At 44.1% G+C, this 18,386-nt stretch overlaps 1 protein-coding gene across 1 annotated transcript in view; it reads left to right on the top strand.

Moving 5' to 3' along the window:
- Window positions 1-18,386, top strand: part of LOC142101885 (uncharacterized) — a 61,246-nt gene that overhangs the window by 19,759 nt on the left and 23,101 nt on the right. The window contains exons 15-30 of the mRNA XM_075186314.1: window positions 1,151-1,279; window positions 1,355-1,509; window positions 1,708-1,795; window positions 2,165-2,380; window positions 3,749-3,889; window positions 3,971-4,134; window positions 4,873-4,985; window positions 5,289-5,404; window positions 5,642-5,860; window positions 6,352-6,492; window positions 8,218-8,384; window positions 9,052-9,164; window positions 9,782-9,903; window positions 11,068-11,286; window positions 12,171-12,317; window positions 17,565-17,725. Coding sequence (XP_075042415.1) covers window positions 1,151-1,279; window positions 1,355-1,509; window positions 1,708-1,795; window positions 2,165-2,380; window positions 3,749-3,889; window positions 3,971-4,134; window positions 4,873-4,985; window positions 5,289-5,404; window positions 5,642-5,860; window positions 6,352-6,492; window positions 8,218-8,384; window positions 9,052-9,164; window positions 9,782-9,903; window positions 11,068-11,286; window positions 12,171-12,317; window positions 17,565-17,725 — 2,411 coding nt within the window. The remainder of the gene's footprint in view (window positions 1-1,150; window positions 1,280-1,354; window positions 1,510-1,707; window positions 1,796-2,164; window positions 2,381-3,748; window positions 3,890-3,970; window positions 4,135-4,872; window positions 4,986-5,288; window positions 5,405-5,641; window positions 5,861-6,351; window positions 6,493-8,217; window positions 8,385-9,051; window positions 9,165-9,781; window positions 9,904-11,067; window positions 11,287-12,170; window positions 12,318-17,564; window positions 17,726-18,386) is intronic.

Here is an 18,386-nt window from a genome sequence, read left to right on the forward strand (position 1 = left end):
TATACATTGGTGGGGAGGGAGTATTAGACATTGGTGGAGTGGTAATATTAGACATTGGTGGGGTGGTAGTATTATACATTGGTGGGGAGGGAGTATTATACATTGGTGGGGAGGGAGTATTAGACATTGGTGTGGTGGTAATATTAGACATTGGTGGGGAAGGAGTATTAGACATTGGTGGGGAGGGAGTATTAGACATTGGTGGGGTGGTAGTATTAGACATTGGTGGGGTGGTAATATTAGACATTGGTGGGGAGGGAGTATTAGACATTGGTGGGGAGGGAGTATTAGACATTGGTGGGTGGTAGTATTAGACATTGGTGGGGAGAGAGTATTAGACATTGGTGGGGAGGTAGTATTAGATATTGGTGGGGAGGTAGTATTAGACATTGGTGGGGAGGTAGTATTAGACATTGGTGGGGTGGTAGTATTAGACATTGGTGGGGTGGTAGTATTAGACATTGGTGGGGTGGTAGTATTAGACATTGGTGGGGAGAGAGTATACGACATTGGTGGGGAGGTAGTATTAGACATTGGTGGGGTGGTAGTATTAGACATTGGTTGGGAGAGAGTATTAGACATTGGTGGGGTGTTAGTATTAGACATTGGTGGGGAGGTAGTATTAGACATTGGTGGGGTGGTAGTATTAGACATTGGTGGGGAGAGAGTATTAGACATTGATGGGGTGGTAGTATTAGACATTGGTGGGGAGGTAGTATTAGACATTGGTGGGGTGGTAGTATTAGACATTGGTGGGGAGAGAGTATTATACATTGGTGGGGTGGTAGTATTAGACATTGGTGGGAAGGTGGTATTAGACTTTGGTGGGGAGGTAGTATTAGACATTGGTGGGAAGGTGGTATTAGATATTTGCGTCGAGGGGGTATTAGACATTGGTGGGCTGGTAGTATTAGACATTGGTGGGGAGATAGTATTAGACATTGGTGGGGAGATAGTATTAGACATTGGTGGGTAGGTGGTATTAGATATTTTCGGGGAGGGGATATTAGACATTGGTGGGGTGGTAGTATTAGACATTGGTGGGGCGGTAGTATTAGACATTGGTAAGGAGGGAGTACTAGACATTATTGGGGAGGGAGTATTAGACATTGGTGACATTAGACATTTGTTCATACATTCTTCTACTCAGGTTGTCCTCCAGGATATTCGGGGACAGACTGCCAGACAACGTGCCCTGTGTGTGAATTTGGGCTGGAATGTAACCCGGCCACTGCTCTTTGTGATGGGCTGATATTTTATCGGAAAGATCCAGATGACGGTGAGTTCCCACTGCACAAATATTCCCTCTTTTTATACTTAACTAGTACTAACTAGCTCCAAACTTTCTGTGCAGTTTTTTACCATATCAAATGCCCCCCGTTCCATGGATGGAGTTTGCTGCCTGACTTATGTGTCCGTACGAAATCTATAAAGTCCAAAGATGAAGCCTATCAGGTGTGCAAGAGATTCCTACACACAGAAGCGAAGGAGAAGAAGACACGGGATGTGGTGAGTGTTAAATCGCAGAAATCCATTTGGCCCGATACTTTTTGTTCTGCAGAAATGGGTGATATTTGAAGGGCCACTATTGTAACTCTTGAAAGATAACTTTCCCTGTTGGATGATTAGTAGCCCATATAGAACTGTTTATCTACTTTGGAAGCATAACTTTGGATACAAGTAAGGCAAAATGTTTGTGCCCTGTAGGCCTGTGAGACTGATGTCATTAACAAAGGTGGAGACCCGGCAAAAGATTGTCCTTTTGCCTCCATGTGGAACTGTGAGAGGCCTATGGGTGAGTCCTATTTCATTAGCGTACACGCACACTATAGCTGCTCATAGACATTGTATTCTGTTTGTTTGGCGTAGCGGGCAGGGTGTCCTATCAGCGAGAAGATTGACCACAGGCGATTGTCCTCATCTGGTTCTTTGAGTACTCAGTCGATATCAACCAAAGGTCAAAAGGTTTTGCATTGTCATCTGCACATCTGGGTAATAGTAAAACAATGTACTGAGCAAGTTCCCAGTTCAATTATGCAAATTTAGGTACAATTTTCTGGATGCAGTTGACAAAATTCACTCAATTTAATCGATTAACTCCTTAAAATGTTGAGAGTAGAGTTGTATGAATATAAGTGTTCTAATCATAAGTCTGACTTATCAGAGGCTGCGTTTGCTGTACTGCCTGAGAAGTTATTGATTTCGACAACGGACACCCCACTGTGGTGGAAGAAATCACTAAAGGAGGCGCAGGACACTTGCTACATGATGACCACAAAATGTAGCGCAATCGTTCATTTGAACGGCATCTACTATGCAGTTAACGGCTCAGTGATTACAGATAGTCCAGGATCAGCCGCAACGCTCTACTTAAAAACAGGTATAAACCCTTTTCTAGGCGTGAATTCCCTACACTTTTTGGACTTCAACCCATAGATTTAAACAAAAATTAAAAGAAAGACAATGGAAACCTACAATATTCCCCATGTGTATAAGCTCTTGAGATTTGTTAAGTTGAGTTGTATAACTGTTAAGATTGTCGATAGACACAAGTGCATCACGTACAGCTTCTCCGTTGATCCAGAAGAAGACAGGAAAACAATCCATTGCTGATTTGTCCCTGGCAGGGATCAGTTCCTGGAATAAAAACCAACTATCGGGTTTTCCTCTGAATCAACATTTACCCCATACACAAAATAAAAGGCCGTCATTTTTTTTTACACGTTTCTGTTAAACAATATCTCAAGATAGATCACGAATGTGTCAACACAACGAGTCTACCTCATAATATTCCCCATATATAAACTGCTCTTACTGTAAAGAATCTTTTGTGTCACAATGAGACTGACAATCTGACCACTTGAGAAATACATAATACATAATACATAATAAATTGTCTGACTGGCTCTAATCAGATCAGACATACAAGCAGTTGGTGGCCATTTTGAAGAAAAACAAATGCAGATAAAATTTAAGAAAGGGACTAAACAAAGAGATATGATATTGTATATCATAGGCAAACAGAGAGGGGGGGGGGGGTTCATAGTGCCTGGAAACCCTCATCCAAGCCTGGGGCACTGTATAATTGAGGTAGCTGGACCCTGCTCCCGCTTCACACTGCTCTGCTTGAAAAGGGAGAGCTGTGTGCCCCTAACAGTAGTGCACGCAGCATTGCCCATGTATATTATGGGGATAGAAAGAGTTGGAGAGCAGCCAAGCACTGTCTAATATTATAGCCACGCCCACATGCATGCTGGTCACGCCCACTGGCGGCGTGGTGTGGAAACCCCACTCTACAAATCCTGCGTTTGCCCCTGTATATTACACAAAACCTTTGGTCTTGCTGGAAAAGAAGACTGACATGACCCTGACCCTTACATATTTGTCCAAATCCAGCCAACCATTTTGGCCTGTTAAAATCTCTGACATGATAAGACATGGCTGCTATAGGTGCTTCCACTATTTGTGGTGAAAATCTGTCTACTCTATATAGGATCCTTTGCATTATGTAACTATTCACCACAGAGATAGTCACGTAATTCTGTTAATGTGCCATTTCCATATAAGCTATTTACTAAGACACTTTGAATCCAAACATGTAGTGAATAAAATGGCCGGGGGCGGCCATTTTGGAATCCGACTTCTATAGTTTGACAGGATTAACTGGCTTGGTCTGTCGCTGAGTGAAATGAGAGGAGGTTGTACGATGTATGTGAACTCATGCCGTGTTGTGTTGCATTCTCTTTAGCGTGTGCGTTGGGATATTTGGGGAAGAACTGCGAAGAGACGTGTCCACCGTGTCACAGGTCTCAGATTTGTAATCCTGTCACGAAAACCTGCGACGGCTTCCTCCGGTGTGTGCGAAGATATTCACACTCCTGCACGCACGGTATGTGGCGGCCTCATTCCCATTCGCCTCAGTCCTGTTATTTAAAGTCGATGTCACAGCGAGTAACTTGTTGTCTGTCAGGTCTGGTCAACCTCAAGTGTCCTCAGGATTCAAAATGGTGGTTCTGGCGTGGTCACTGTTACTATATAGAGACCGCGGATAGAAAGTCGTGGTCGGATGGAAACACAGCCTGTAGCCGCTACAAAGGAACCGGTCTACTGGTTATTGACAGCATCGAGGAGAAGGTGATTTATAGTCAACCATGATTAGACTTGCAGACCATCACAATGTCATTTTGTACTGCTGTGTCCCTGTTTTTCAATCCTGATTTTTTTTTTTTGTCAGCGGATACCTATCCCTTGAACCTTTAATTTTCCTAGAATTGAAACTAATGGTTTGTCTCTGTTCACATAATATGAGAGAGTAGTTTCCTAGGATAACAAGACCAGGGGCAAACACAGGATTTTTAGAGGGGGGTTTCCACACCATGCCGCCAGTGGGCGTAACCAGCATGCATGGGGGCGTGGCTATAATATTAGACAGTGCTTGGCTGCTCACCAACTCTTTTTATCCCCATAATATACATGGGCAATGCTGCGTGCACTACTGTTAGGTGCATGCAGCTCTCTCTTTTCGAGCAGAGCCGTGTGAAGCCGGGGCAGGGTCCAGCCACCTCAATTATACAGTGCCCCAGGCTTGGAGGGGGGTTTCCAGGCACTAGGACCCCCCCCCCCCTCAGTTTGCCTATGAAGACACTCCTGAAACAACAATTATCTGATAAATTCTGAATTATGTTGAATTTTTTTCACTTATTTTAGTGAACGATCTTTATTTCAGGCTCTGTTTTCTCTTTGCAAACTGGATTGCTGTGTATTTCTGAAGGAGATGCTGCATTGAATGAATAAAGCTGATATAATAATAATAATAATAATAATAATAATAATAATAATAATAATAATAATATCTGTATTTTGCTCTGTCAGTTGTGGGTCTCAGCCATGATCTCGGAAACCAGCTGGACTGGACTCAATGACGTGGATAAAGATGGACGATGGACGTGGGGAGGAGGGGAACCAGCAGATACATCCGTTCCATGGTCTATCTTCTTGTTTCCTTCTTTGCTTTTCAGCCATGTATTTGTATAATCAGGCACAGACCTTTTACTTTTAATGCCATGGGATAGGATACAGTTTTTCAGAGCAAGGCGGGGGAAGGGGGGCTACGGCAACATCATCTGGCTCCTCCCCAAATTTAGCTATGGGGCGATGTACCCTCCTGCCCTGGTTTGGATGCATGCTACTGGAATATCTGCTACAGTTATACCCAGAGAGCAGATTTCTGCTGTATCAAACAATAAAACAAATGACATATATGGATCTGAATTCTGGTTGTCTTGTAGGCTTAACGAGGTGAAATCTGCTCGGAGAGGTTGTATAGAGCTGGATCCCGCTGGCAAACTTGTGTCTCAAGCGGACTGTGCGGTCCGGAGGCCCTGGATCTGTGAGAGAGACGAAGGTGAGGATGTTTGTTTGAGAATATGATTCATGAAACTTGTCCTACAGGTAACTGTGTCGAAAAGGAGGCGTGGCCCATAGCAGCCAATCAGATTATAGCTGTCATTTCTCCAGTACAAGTTAGAAAATAAAATAATATATTCGATTGGTTGCTATAGCTAATATCACCTTTCCATCAGTCACCTGTAGAATAGAGATAACGAGGGCTTGTCCTGATAATCCCAATATTTGTTTCCAGGTGTAGATTTATTCCAGGAGTTTCCCGCCCATGCGCTGCTCATGCCGGTGACTGGCAACTCCAGTTTGTTCTCCACCCTGGCGGAAGCCAAAGTAGCCTGCGTCCTGGAGCTCCAGAGCTGCAGCGGAGTTACACAGTGGGACGGCGGCTTTGTGCTGGTTACGGGCAAACGACTGATCGCTTCTACCGCTGTCCCTGTTACCGCTTATCTAAAAGCTGGTGAGTTATACAGGAAGATTTATCAAACCTCTCACATAGGCGAAGTGGAGGTGTTGCCCATAGCAACCAAACAGATTCTAGCTCTCATGTATCTTGTACATTCTAGAACACGATAGCTAGAATCTGATTGGTTGCTATGGGCAACAGCTCCACTTTTACTTTGCGGAAGGTTTGAGAAATCTACCTCAGTAGGTCATTTATGAAAGTGCAGAAAAGTGCAGAGCTTTTCTATCTGGAAATGGTGGAAAGACAGATTAAATTTATACTTGTCTCCCGGGCTAAAATTTGTCAGCCCTTCCCTGTCTGGCAGAACTTTTACAGAAATATGACAGCGTTCAGTGAACAACTCCTAAATGATCTGACATTTAAAACAGTTCACCCTTCTTAACATATTTTAGAGGTGCTATAGATGCAATTGAACCGGTCTAACGTCTATGTAGCCCCTGTATAAATTGTGTACGTGTAATATATGTATCTGTTGTGTTTCTCAGCCTGCACCCCGGGATTCTATGGGATACAGTGCAGTAAGGAGTGCGACGAGTGCCCACACGGTGCCATCTGTAACCCGGCTACTGGTCTATGTGACAATCTGGTGACCTGCGTTACCGGGCTACAGCTGACCGGCTGCCAAAGTAAGAGCCCAATCTCTGAGTCTAAAAACATACTGGTAGGTTATTTGGCTGCTAACAAAATTGACCCTAGTCTGTGTGTATGTTAGGGAATTTAGACTGTAAGCTCCAATGGGGCAGGGACTGATGTGAATGAGTTCTCTGTACAGCGCTGCGGAATTAGTGGCGCTATATAAATAAATGATGATGATGATGATGATGATGAGTCTGTTACTGTCCAAATACCACCAGGGGCAAACATAGGTTCCTAAGTGGTGGGTTTCACTATGTTTATTTTTGGGACAAAGCAATAATTGTTTTATGTAAATGACAAGTACAATCACAAAGTGTTGGTAATGCATAAAAAAACAAACATACACAAATACTAAAACAACGAGAGAATAGTCCCCTTTGTATCTCGTTTATTTCGGGTCTGAGGGGTCTATAGAGAAAAAGCTATTGATCCATATTGTCGTTGAAAACCTTATTGTTTTTGCATATCCCAATATATTAAGGTCCTGATTCATTAAGGAACGTAAATGCCAGTTCGAGGCACCCTTAGGGTCTCCATAATTTTTCAAGGCACCCCTCAGCCAAAATAATTACCAAACAGTCCCCGGCCTTGCTTCTCACCGGCCCTGGCCGCGGCACCCCTGTGAGATCGCCCCCGGCACCCCAGGGAGCCTAGGCGCACAGTTTGGGAACCCCTGGCGTATGCACTTAGTCAGTGTACAGTAAGGGTGTGCCAAGCTGGCAGCAGCGTCTGATTCAAGCTTGGGCATCTGTGCAGTTTATGTACCGTAGGCATTAAAGCATCCTGATAAATGTATTTCATGTTAAAAAATGTTTTTGAAATGAAACCCTTTTTTCTAATGTTTATTCATTAATGTCTATATTATTAACAGGTGTTAATGTATTTAATAATTTTATTTTTCATTTGTGTGTTCTGATAGGACTTTGTATTGTACATGTACATTGTGTGTCTGTCTGCAAGTGCCTATTAGACAGAGCGTATTTATAACCATATTCAACTAGAAACATTTCTTGAGATCATCGTCTTGTAGAATACAGATGTACACATTTTGCCTTCCTTAATGAATTAGGTCCTAAATTAGTTACCGCCGGTAATAGCGATAATTACGCTTAGGAAATCTTATTTAACAAGCACCGTCGCGATCACCTTTTCAGTTACCGTTCTCTCGTGATGGCATTAACCGAGCAAATGCATTTGAAAAAAAAATGCATTACTCCTCGAATAAATCATTTTAATCATTAATAATTAAAAATGTTTATTTTGTTTTAGAAATAAAATATTTTTATATAAAGTTCGGAAGTTCACTGTTCCAGGTTCGCTGCTCACCCAAAATGTTTTAAAAAACGTGGTAACCAGGTCGATCATTGGTGATCCTGCTAAATAATCCGGCTAGACCACCGCCAAACCTGTTTGACTTCTTCAATCTTTTTAATCATCAAAAATTTGAGAAATTATATCAGATTTTTTTATTTTTTTGCGTTGATTCTGTGAACTGCTCGTGGATCGATTTGAGAATCGATCCCCGGGGCAGTTCGATGGCTAAATACGAATAAAGCTTTTCTCACCAATGAGAGTATCATCGTTTTAATAAAATTACAACTGAGTGATGCTTTCTCTTTCACCATATATATTGTTAGTGTGAACCGGCTTCTTAATATCAGTTGATTTGTGTTTGTGTAGAAGGTGTATTCAGTACTATGTACTTGTCTGCGCAGAGGCTGTGAGCTTGGAGTGTCCCCAGGAATCGGGCTGGTGGTACTGGGATGAACATTGTTATTTTATATCGGAGGGCGGAGAGACCAAGTCGTGGGATGACGCAAAGTTTGCCTGCAGCTCGTACAGACAGACCTGGCTCCTCACTATTAACAGCCTGGAAGAAAAGGTGACTTGATGTGACTCAGGGCTAGATCTACTAAGCTGCGGGTTTGAAAAATTGGGGCTGTTGCCTATAGCAACCAATCAGATTCTAGCTTTCATTTATTTAGTACTTTCTACAAAATGACAGCTAGAATCTCATTGGTTGCTATAGGCAACATCTCCACTTTTTCAAACCCGCAGCTTAGTAAATCTAGCCCTCAGTCTGGGACAGCCATAGCTGCAGATCGTGTGCGCACCGTGCTCCTTCTCACATTAACAAACCCTATAAGGTCCATCTCCCCCCCAGACAATAGCATAATAACACAGTGATGGGGGAAGACAATCGTAGTATTGTGCAACATTTTTAGGAGAGGGGTATATTAGGCAAATTCTGGGCACAGGGTCACGAATGTCTTGCCCAAACCACTAATCACGCAATGTTCAAATGGTCAGCAAAGAGATTAGTGCCCACCGGAAAAAAACCCTTTAGGGTCACCTTAAAACCAGGCGTTCTCCCCCCAATACTACTTGAAACAGTCACCATTGTAGGTTGCTGACAGCACAAATGAAGGACCACCAAAGCCGCCGACAACTCTGTAGTATAAAGCTCAGCATACAAGGTTCAGCGCTGTAGTTATGTCGCGTTGCTGACAATCGTGGACTCATATTAATCACCTTTCTCCTTCCATCAGGACTGGGTGTCCTCCATGATAGAGGGCAAAGTCTGGACTGGACTCAGCACCACGTCTCGAGGCCTGGTTTGGTCCTGGGTCGATGGACAGAGGCCCAATATATCCGCACCCTGGTAATGTACATAGAGGATACTTTTTTACCTAGAATAAAACAGAAATGATTGTGTCCAAACAGGAACTACATCTAGTGAGGGGAGAATCTATTAACCTTCCCTGCTATGAACTTGCGATTCACTGTATATATAAATAACTCCCCTCCCTCCAGGGGATACAATTACAGACTTATAACACAATTGCAACATTTCTTTGACAAACTCATTGGTTACATTGTATCTCAGTTTTACCATCACAACAACACTTCCCCTTCACATAGAGGGTCAAACCCTCATTCTGTGATACATTGTTACTATGTCTATGTATCTGTTTATAGAACTAGTGTTTGCAAACACAAGAATTGACATAATATTTTTTATTTATGTTATATGTACTCTTATGAACGTATTTTAGGAATACATTGGAAGACTTTTAATTATTTTATTCTATTCTCACTTGTTAAATGCTTAATACTTCCTTGAATACAATTTATTTCTGTCGTTTCTTTTGTGTGTAATTATTTATAGATAATCGTCAGGGACGTGGCATTGCCGTAGAACCCATTTAGTATATGTAATGTCACCCTGTGTGCCGTTGCTTTCTAAAAATCTACAGCTATGTGATCTTTACTCTCCAGGTTTTCCGTCGCCCCGCTGAGATTTACAATGAACACTTTCTGCGTGACCCTAAGTCCGTCCCCCGCAGCTTTGTCGTCAGAGGCCTGTTTGGCTCCCAACGGATGGGTGTGTGAGCAGACTGGTAAACGCACATCCTGCACTAATCCGTACATTACTCTGTTGTGGGACTAGAAGTCCCAGCATGTCCTGGAGTCAGTCCCCTGTACTAGAGAGTGAGGAAATGAACACACCACGTTTTCAATTTTGTCAATATTTTGAGTCCCATCACAGAAAAGCTTATAACAAAAGCAGTAAAGACAATGAATCGTAGTATCGTAATGAACAGTAATATTTATTATCATTCTTATGTATTAATAGTAATCCATAGTGATAATCAGTAGAGGCTTAATGATGACAGATTAACCCTTCGTCATCCATTCTAATTCTGGCTTCTCAATTACTAAATAAATTAAGTGTAGTGAAAGTTATTGATTTTTTTTTTTTTTTTTAAATTTTAAGGATTTTGAGTCTGTCATTCAGACAGCAGACTGGAAGGGTTAAATGAGAACTTTACAGAAAAAAGACAATTCTCATTGATATAGGGGAATATATAGATGATAGCTGGTGTAAAATAGAATGTGGCGTTACCCCTAAACAACCAATCAGATGTTTTCTTTCATTATATAAGCTGCTGTAAAAAAAAAATCCTATTTAGAATTGTTATGGGGACTACTTTTTACTTTTTCAAAATGTCCCCCAAATTTCTCAGTTAACGGTTAAATAACACGAGGCTTTTCAAGACACCCAGCAGGGGGCAGTAGAAGCCAGGTCACAGATCTCGCAGTGCACTGCTCAGTATAGTTAATAACAAGGGACTTTTCCGGACAACCAGCAGGGGGCATCAGACACCTAGATCAGGCAGTGCTCTACGCTTTGCATTTCAAACTTGGTATAAATTCAGATTCTGATACAAAGAGGATGACAAGAACTGTTTAATTTTGTTCCTGGTGCCCCAACTGAGCAGAGAACCGGTTTCTCCAGCAGGGCTTATAACGGAATCCCTGCAGCACCTGGACAGTAAGGGCCTGGGTGGACACTTCATGAAGTAGGGTCGTCCTTTACATGACTATTGACATGCACAAGCCCAGCTCTGAGCTCACCAATCTGGAAACGAAAGAGTTAAAAGATCCATCTAATGAGAACTCCACCTCGCAGGGCTTTACTGAGAGTCTACAGTTCAGAGCAACTCTGCACAATTGACTTTTTTGCACTTATATCCTAATATTGTCTCCTGTCCCTCTTTCAGCGATCAGCACGTTTGAACAACACCAGGGGATGGTTATTTTGAAACCACTGCCGAAAAGCCTGAAAGGTCACGGCGGACTGGGGGCCGCGGTGGCTGGCTGCTTGGCGCACCTCCCAGCATGCACCGGTATCACCGTAAGGCAAGGTCTACATTACGCTGTCACCGGGACAGACTTGGTAAAGAGCACACGTCCCACTGACATCGCTTACCTGAGATCAGGTATGAGCCCTGAATTGTACGGCACGGAGGGGGTGAGGTTTGGGAGGGGGGGCACTGCCCAGTGTACCCACTGTGCTCCCGTCAGACCTGAATCTAGTCTTTGAGCATATTTCTACAAGGCCTTTACTACATCCCGGGTGCGGTAAACCAACCCTACACCTTGTATGTTCTGTTAATATTTGTGTATAACCAACGTGAACCTGATTCATCTCTAACCGCAATGTGAACGCAACTAGTGGTTAAAAAACCTGTACGTAACTTGTACAGACGTAGTCAAATCCAAGCGGAACTCAAGAAACGTTTCCATTTCAATACTTGCTGTATATAGACAGACAGAGAGCCCAGGATACACGCATGTGTATGTACAATACAAAGTCCCACCAGTACACATGCAAAAAAAGAATATTTTCCAAAAAATAATATACAATTCTTAATACTATGATCATTAATAAAAAAAAATAGGTTTAACATTTTTTATTCAATACTTAAATCATTAAGTTCTTAAGGAGTACTGTGCATAAAATCCATTTCTACAGTGTCTCTTACTTGCAAACACATGTTATAGCATACATACGTGTAGTCATCACTATCGGTCGGCAGGTACACCTGACCTGTAGCTGGTGCAAATGAGACGGCTAAAACACGAGACGCCCTGGACTTGACACGATTCACCGTGAATTGCGTTATTTTGGCCAGGGAATTGCGGGATGCGGGAGACTTGCCTGCTCTCCCGGGGAGTCCGGGGAACCGACACGGATTTCGGGAGTCTCCCGGACATTCTGGGAGAGTTGGCAAGTATGCGATATCTTCTGGTGTACCATCATTATTCGGGTGATTTCTGTGATATAACACCCTCCAGTCACCCAGGTATATTCTCTTTGCAGCTTGTTCGTTGGGATTCACCGGCCCCCGATGTGCTCAGCGCTGTCCGGTCTGCTTCAAAGACCTGGTCTGTAATTCTGTCCGTGGAGTCTGCCAGGGGACTCAGAGCTGTGTATCCACCACACAGCCCCTCACAGACTGCCCCTTCGGTGAGTGATCCTTTATATCCTATGTTATATACAGTCTGTATTAATCCGTTCCTGTATACAAGTGCACAGTACAGTAATCACATTACAATGTAACCACAGGCTGGATAACTAATATTATAGCACATCTCAAAGTAAAGACTTATTTATATACTGAGAATGTAGGAACATGTCAAATTAGCTCCATGTATCAAGCATGTGCTAAACATAGAAAAAGTTGACGGCAGAAAAGAACCACTTGGCCCATCTAGTCTGCCCATTGTTTAACCTATGGTGACCTCAAACCCTATTTGATCCTTAGTTCTTTGTAAGGATATCCTTATGTCTATCCCAAGCATGTTTACATTGCTGTACTGTATTATCCTCTACCACCTTTGATGGAGGCTATTCCACTTATCCACTACCCTTTCTGTGAAGTCATTATTCCTCACATTTCCTCTGAACCTACTTCCCCCAGTGTCAGTACATGTCCTCGTGTTCTAATACTTCTCTTCCCCCCAGTGTCAGCGCATGTCCTCGTGTTCTAATACTTCTGTTCCCCCCAGTGTCAGTACATGTCCTCGTGTTCTAATACTTCTCTTCCCCCCAGTGTCAGTACATGTCCTCGTGTTCTAATACTTCTCTTCCCCCCAGTGTCAGTACATGTCCTCGTGTTCTAATACTTCTCTTCCCCCCAGTGTCAGCGCATGTCCTCGTGTTCTAATACTTCTCTTCCCCCCAGTGTCAGTACATGTCCTCGTGTTCTAATACTTCTCTTCCCCCCAGTGTCAGTACATGTCCTCGTGTTCTAATACTTCTCTTCCCCCCAGTGTCAGTACATGTCCTCATGTTCTAATACTTCTCTTCCCCCCAGTGTCAGTACATGTCCTCGTGTTCTAATACTTCTCTTCCCCCCAGTGTCAGTACATGTCCTCGTGTTCTAATACTTCTCCTCCCTCCAGTGTCAGTACATGTCCTCGTGTTCTAATACTTCTCTTCCCCCCAGTGTCAGTGCATGTCCTCGTGTTCTAATACTTCTCTTCCCCCCAGTGTCAGTGCATGTCCTCGTGTTCTAATACTTCTCTTCCCCCCCAGTGTCAGTGCATGTCCTCGTGTTCTAATACTTCTCTTCCCCCCCAGTGTCAGTACATGTCCTCGTGTTCTAATACTTCTCTTCCCCCCAGTGTCAGCGCATGTCCTCGTGTTCTAATACTTCTCTTCCCCCCAGTGTCAGTGCATGTCCTCGTGTTCTAATACTTCTCTTCCCCCCAGTGTCAGTACATGTCCTCGTGTTCTAATACTTCTCTTCCCCCCAGTGTCAGCGCATGTCCTCGTGTTCTAATACTTCTCTTCCCCCCAGTGTCAGTACATGTCCTCATGTTCTAATACTTCTCTTCCCCCCAGTGTCAGTACATGTCCTCGTGTTCTAATACTTCTCTTCCCCCCCAGTGTCAGTACATGTCCTCGTGTTCTAATACTTCTCTTCCCCCCAGTGTCAGTACATGTCCTCGTGTTCTAATACTTCTCTTCCCCCCAGTGTCAGTGCATGTCCTCGTGTTCTAATACTTCTCTTCCCCCCAGTGTCAGTATATGTCCTCGTGTTCTAATACTTCTCTTCCCCCCAGTGTCAGTACATGTCCTCATGTTCTAATACTTCTCTTCCCCCCAGTGTCAGTACATGTCCTCGTGTTCTAATACTTCTCTTCCCCCCAGTGTCAGTACATGTCCTCGTGTTCTAATACTTCTCCTCCCTCCAGTGTCAGTACATGTCCTCGTGTTCTAATACTTCTCTTCCCCCCAGTGTCAGTGCATGTCCTCGTGTTCTAATACTTCTCTTCCCCCCAGTGTCAGTGCATGTCCTCGTGTTCTAATACTTCTCTTCCCCCCCAGTGTCAGTGCATGTCCTCGTGTTCTAATACTTCTCTTCCCCCCCAGTGTCAGTACATGTCCTCGTGTTCTAATACTTCTCTTCCCCCCAGTGTCAGCGCATGTCCTCGTGTTCTAATACTTCTCTTCCCCCCAGTGTCAGTGCATGTCCTCGTGTTCTAATACTTCTCTTCCCCCCCAGTGTCAGTACATGTCCTCGTGTTCTAATACTTCTCTTCCCCCCAGTGTCAGCGCATGTCCTCGTGTTCTAATACTTCTCTTCCCCCCAGTGTCAGTACATGTCCTCATGTTCTAATACTTCTCTTCCCCCCAGTGTCAGTACATGTCCTCGTGTTCTAATACTTCTCTTCCCCCCCAGTGTCAGTACATGTCCTCGTGTTCTAATACTTCTCTTCCCCCCAGTGTCAGTACATGTCCTCGTGTTCTAATACTTCTCTTCCCCCCAGTGTCAGTGCATGTCCTCGTGTTCTAATACTTCTCTTCCCCCCAGTGTCAGTATATGTCCTCGTGTTCTAATACTTCTCTTCCCCCCAGTGTCAGTACATGTCCTCGTGTTCTAATACTTCTCTTCCCCCCCAGTGTCAGTACATGTCCTCGTGTTCTAATACTTCTCTTCCCCCCAGTGTCAGTACATGTCCTCGTGTTCTAATACTTCTCTTCCCCCAGTGTCAGTACATGTCCTCGTGTTCTAATACTTCTCTTCCCCCAGTGTCAGTACATGTCCTTGTGTTCTAATACTTCTCTTCCCCCCAGTGTCAGTACATGTCCTCGTGTTCTAATACTTCTCTTCCCCCAGTGTCAGTACATGTCCTCGTGTTCTAATACTTCTCTTCCCCCAGTGTCAGTACATGTCCTCGTGTTCTAATACCTCTCTTCCCCCCAGTATCAGTGCATGTCCTCATGTTCTAATACTTCTCTTCCCCCCAGTGTCAGTACATGTCCTCGTGTTCTAATACTTCTCTTCCCCCCAGTGTCAGTGCATGTCCTCGTGTTCTAATACTTCTCTTCCCCCCAGTGTCAGTACATGTCCTCGTGTTCTAATACTTCTCTTCCCCCCAGTGTCAGTGCATGTCCTCGTGTTCTAATACTTCTCTTCCCCCCAGTGTCAGTGCATGTCCTCGTGTTCTAATACTTCTCTTCCCCCCAGTGTCAGTACATGTCTTCGTGTTCTAATACTTCTCTTCCCCCCCAGTGTCAGTACATGTCCTCGTGTTCTAATACTTCTCTTCCCTCCAGTGTCAGTGCGTGTCCTCGTGTTCTAATACTTCTCTTCCCCCCAGTGTCAGTACATGTCCTCGTGTTCTAATACTTCTCTTCCCCCCAGTGTCAGTACATGTCCTCGTGTTCTAATACTTCTCTTCCCCCCAGTGTCAGTACATGTCCTCATGTTCTAATACTTCTCTTCCCCCCCAGTGTCAGTACATGTCCTCGTGTTCTAATACTTCTCTTCCCCCCAGTGTCAGTACATGTCCTCGTGTTCTAATACTTCTCTTCCCCCCAGTGTCAGTACATGTCCTCGTGTTCTAATACTTCTCTTCCCCCCAGTGTCAGTACATGTCCTCGTGTTCTAATACTTCTCTTCCCCCCAGTGTCAGTACATGTCCTCGTGTTCTAATACTTCTCTTCCCCCCAGTGTCAGTACATGTCCTCGTGTTCTAATACTTCTCTTCCCCCCAGTGTCAGTACATGTCCTCGTGTTCTAATACTTCTCTCCCCCCAGTGTCAGTGCATGTCCTCGTGTTCTAATACTTCTCTTCCCCCCCAGTGTCAGTACATGTCCTCGTGTTCTAATACTTCTCTTCCCCCCAGTGTCAGTACATGTCCTCGTGTTCTAATACTTCTCTTCCCCCCCAGTGTCAGTGCATGTCCTCGTGTTCTAATACTTCTCTTCCCCCCAGTGTCAGTACATGTCCTCGTGTTCTAATACTTCTCTTCCCCCCAGTGTCAGTACATGTCCTCGTGTTCTAATACTTCTCTTCCCCCCAGTGTCAGTACATGTCCTTGTGTTCTAATACTTCTCTTCCCCCCAGTGTCAGTACATGTCCTCCTGTTCTAATACTTCTCTTCCCCCCAGTGTCAGTGCATGTCCTCGTGTTCTAATACTTCTCTTCCCCCCAGTGTCAGTACATGTCCTCGTGTCCTAATACTTCTCTTCCCCCCCAGTGTCAGTACATGTCCTCGTGTTCTAATACTTCTCTTCCCTCCAGTGTCAGTACATGTCCTCGTGTTCTAATACTTCTCTTCCCCCCAGTGTCAGTACATGTCCTCGTGTTCTAATACTTCTCTTCCCCCCCAGTGTCAATACATGTCCTCGTGTTCTAATACTTCTCTTCCCCCCCAGTGTCAGTACATGTCCTCGTGTTCTAATACTTCTCTTCCCCCCAGTGTCAGTACATGTCCTCGTGTTCTAATACTTCTCTTCCCTCCAGTGTCAGTACATGTCCTCGTGTTCTAATACTTCTCTTCCCCCCAGTGTCAGTACATGTCCTCGTGTTCTAATACTTCTCTTCCCCCCCAGTGTCAGTACATGTCCTCGTGTTCTAATACTTCTCTTCCCCCCCAGTGTCAGTACATGTCCTCGTGTTCTAATACTTCTCTTCCCCCCAGTGTCAGTACATGTCCTCGTGTTCTAATACTTCTCTTCCCCCCAGTGTCAGTACATGTCCTCGTGTTCTAATACTTCTCTTCCCCCCAGTGTCAGTACATGTCCTCGTGTTCTAATACTTCTCTTCCCCCCAGTGTCAGTACATGTCCTCGTGTTCTAATACTTCTCTTCCCCCCCAGTGTCAGTACATGTCCTCGTGATCTAATACTTCTCTTCCCCCCCAGTGTCAGTACATGTCCTCATGTTCTAATACTTCTCTTCCCCCCAGTGTCAGTGCATGTCCTCGTGTTCTAATACTTCTCTTCCCCCCCAGTGTCAGTACATGTCCTCGTGTTCTAATACTTCTCTTCCTTTGTAGAATGTTTCCCTCCTGCACCTTGTTATAACCTTTGATATATATGAAAGTTTCTATCATGTCCCCCATTCCCTTCTCTGCTCCAAACTATACATAATAAGATCTTTTAGTCTTTCCGGGTAAGTTTTGTGCTGTAGACCATGCACCATGTTAGTTGTCCTTCTTTGTACAGTCTGTAATGTATTTATATCCTTCTGGAGATACGGCCTCCAGAACTGAACACAGTATCTAGATGAGGCCGTACCAATGACCTATACAGTGGTATTATTACTTCTTTCTGCTACTGATTCCTCTCCCTATGTAACCAAGCATCTGACTTACCTTCCTCATTGCTTTGTTACATCACTTACCTGCCTTTATGTCACCTGAAATAGTGACTCCTAGATCCCTTTCCTCCTCAGTATGTTGTATGTTCTGGTTCCAGCCCTGACCAGTGTCATGTGTCCTGGTGCTTCCTGGCGTGTCTGGAAAGAACATTGTTATTACATAGAGACAACAAGCGCCAGATCCCATCAGGACTCCTCGCTCTTCTGTGAGAGGTTCCGAGAAACAAAGCTCATGAATATTGACGACACAGAGGAAAAGGTAGATGGGTCACGTAACACGTGTGTATCACGTCTGTATTCCTATACGGGAAGTGTAGTGAGGGAGACGCTGCTGAAGGAAGCTAGAACCAATCAGGAGGCGGCGGTTGGATGAGGAAACATTCTGGACATATTCCATTCATCATGGCGGTCTATAAAATACCCTTACGCATTCTGTTAATCCTGGCATGCATTTATAACCATTATGCTCTATCTATTGGTTAGATACACTCTCTCACATAGTGTATCTAAAGGGTACCTTCTGGATCAGATTCTCGGTGTGTATGACGTCCTCTACTCACCCCCGTCCCCCACCGTCTGAAGGAAACCCCGACATCACCAGGTTTGTACTGAGTAGCGCAAATTACTTTCCGTGCTACTCTGTTCAAACCTCCAAGTCATTTAGATAACAGTGAGGGCTGGGCGTAGACAGAGGAATACACACATAAAGAATCGGAACCATAAGCTACTTGTTAGATACACTGTACTAGAGAGTGTATCTAACCACTGGTTTGATATAGGATAAGATTTACACCTTCTTAATATACCCTTTGGCTCTGTTTTACAATTTAAATATGAATGTAAGCAGTCCCCACTTTCAAAGAGAACTTTATTGAGGGTCTCTGAAGACGCCGTGTTTGTGAGCAAAAAACGAATTGTTT

Source organism: Mixophyes fleayi, chromosome 9, assembly GCF_038048845.1.
Source record: "Mixophyes fleayi isolate aMixFle1 chromosome 9, aMixFle1.hap1, whole genome shotgun sequence".
Classification (NCBI taxonomy): domain Eukaryota; kingdom Metazoa; phylum Chordata; class Amphibia; order Anura; family Limnodynastidae; genus Mixophyes; species Mixophyes fleayi.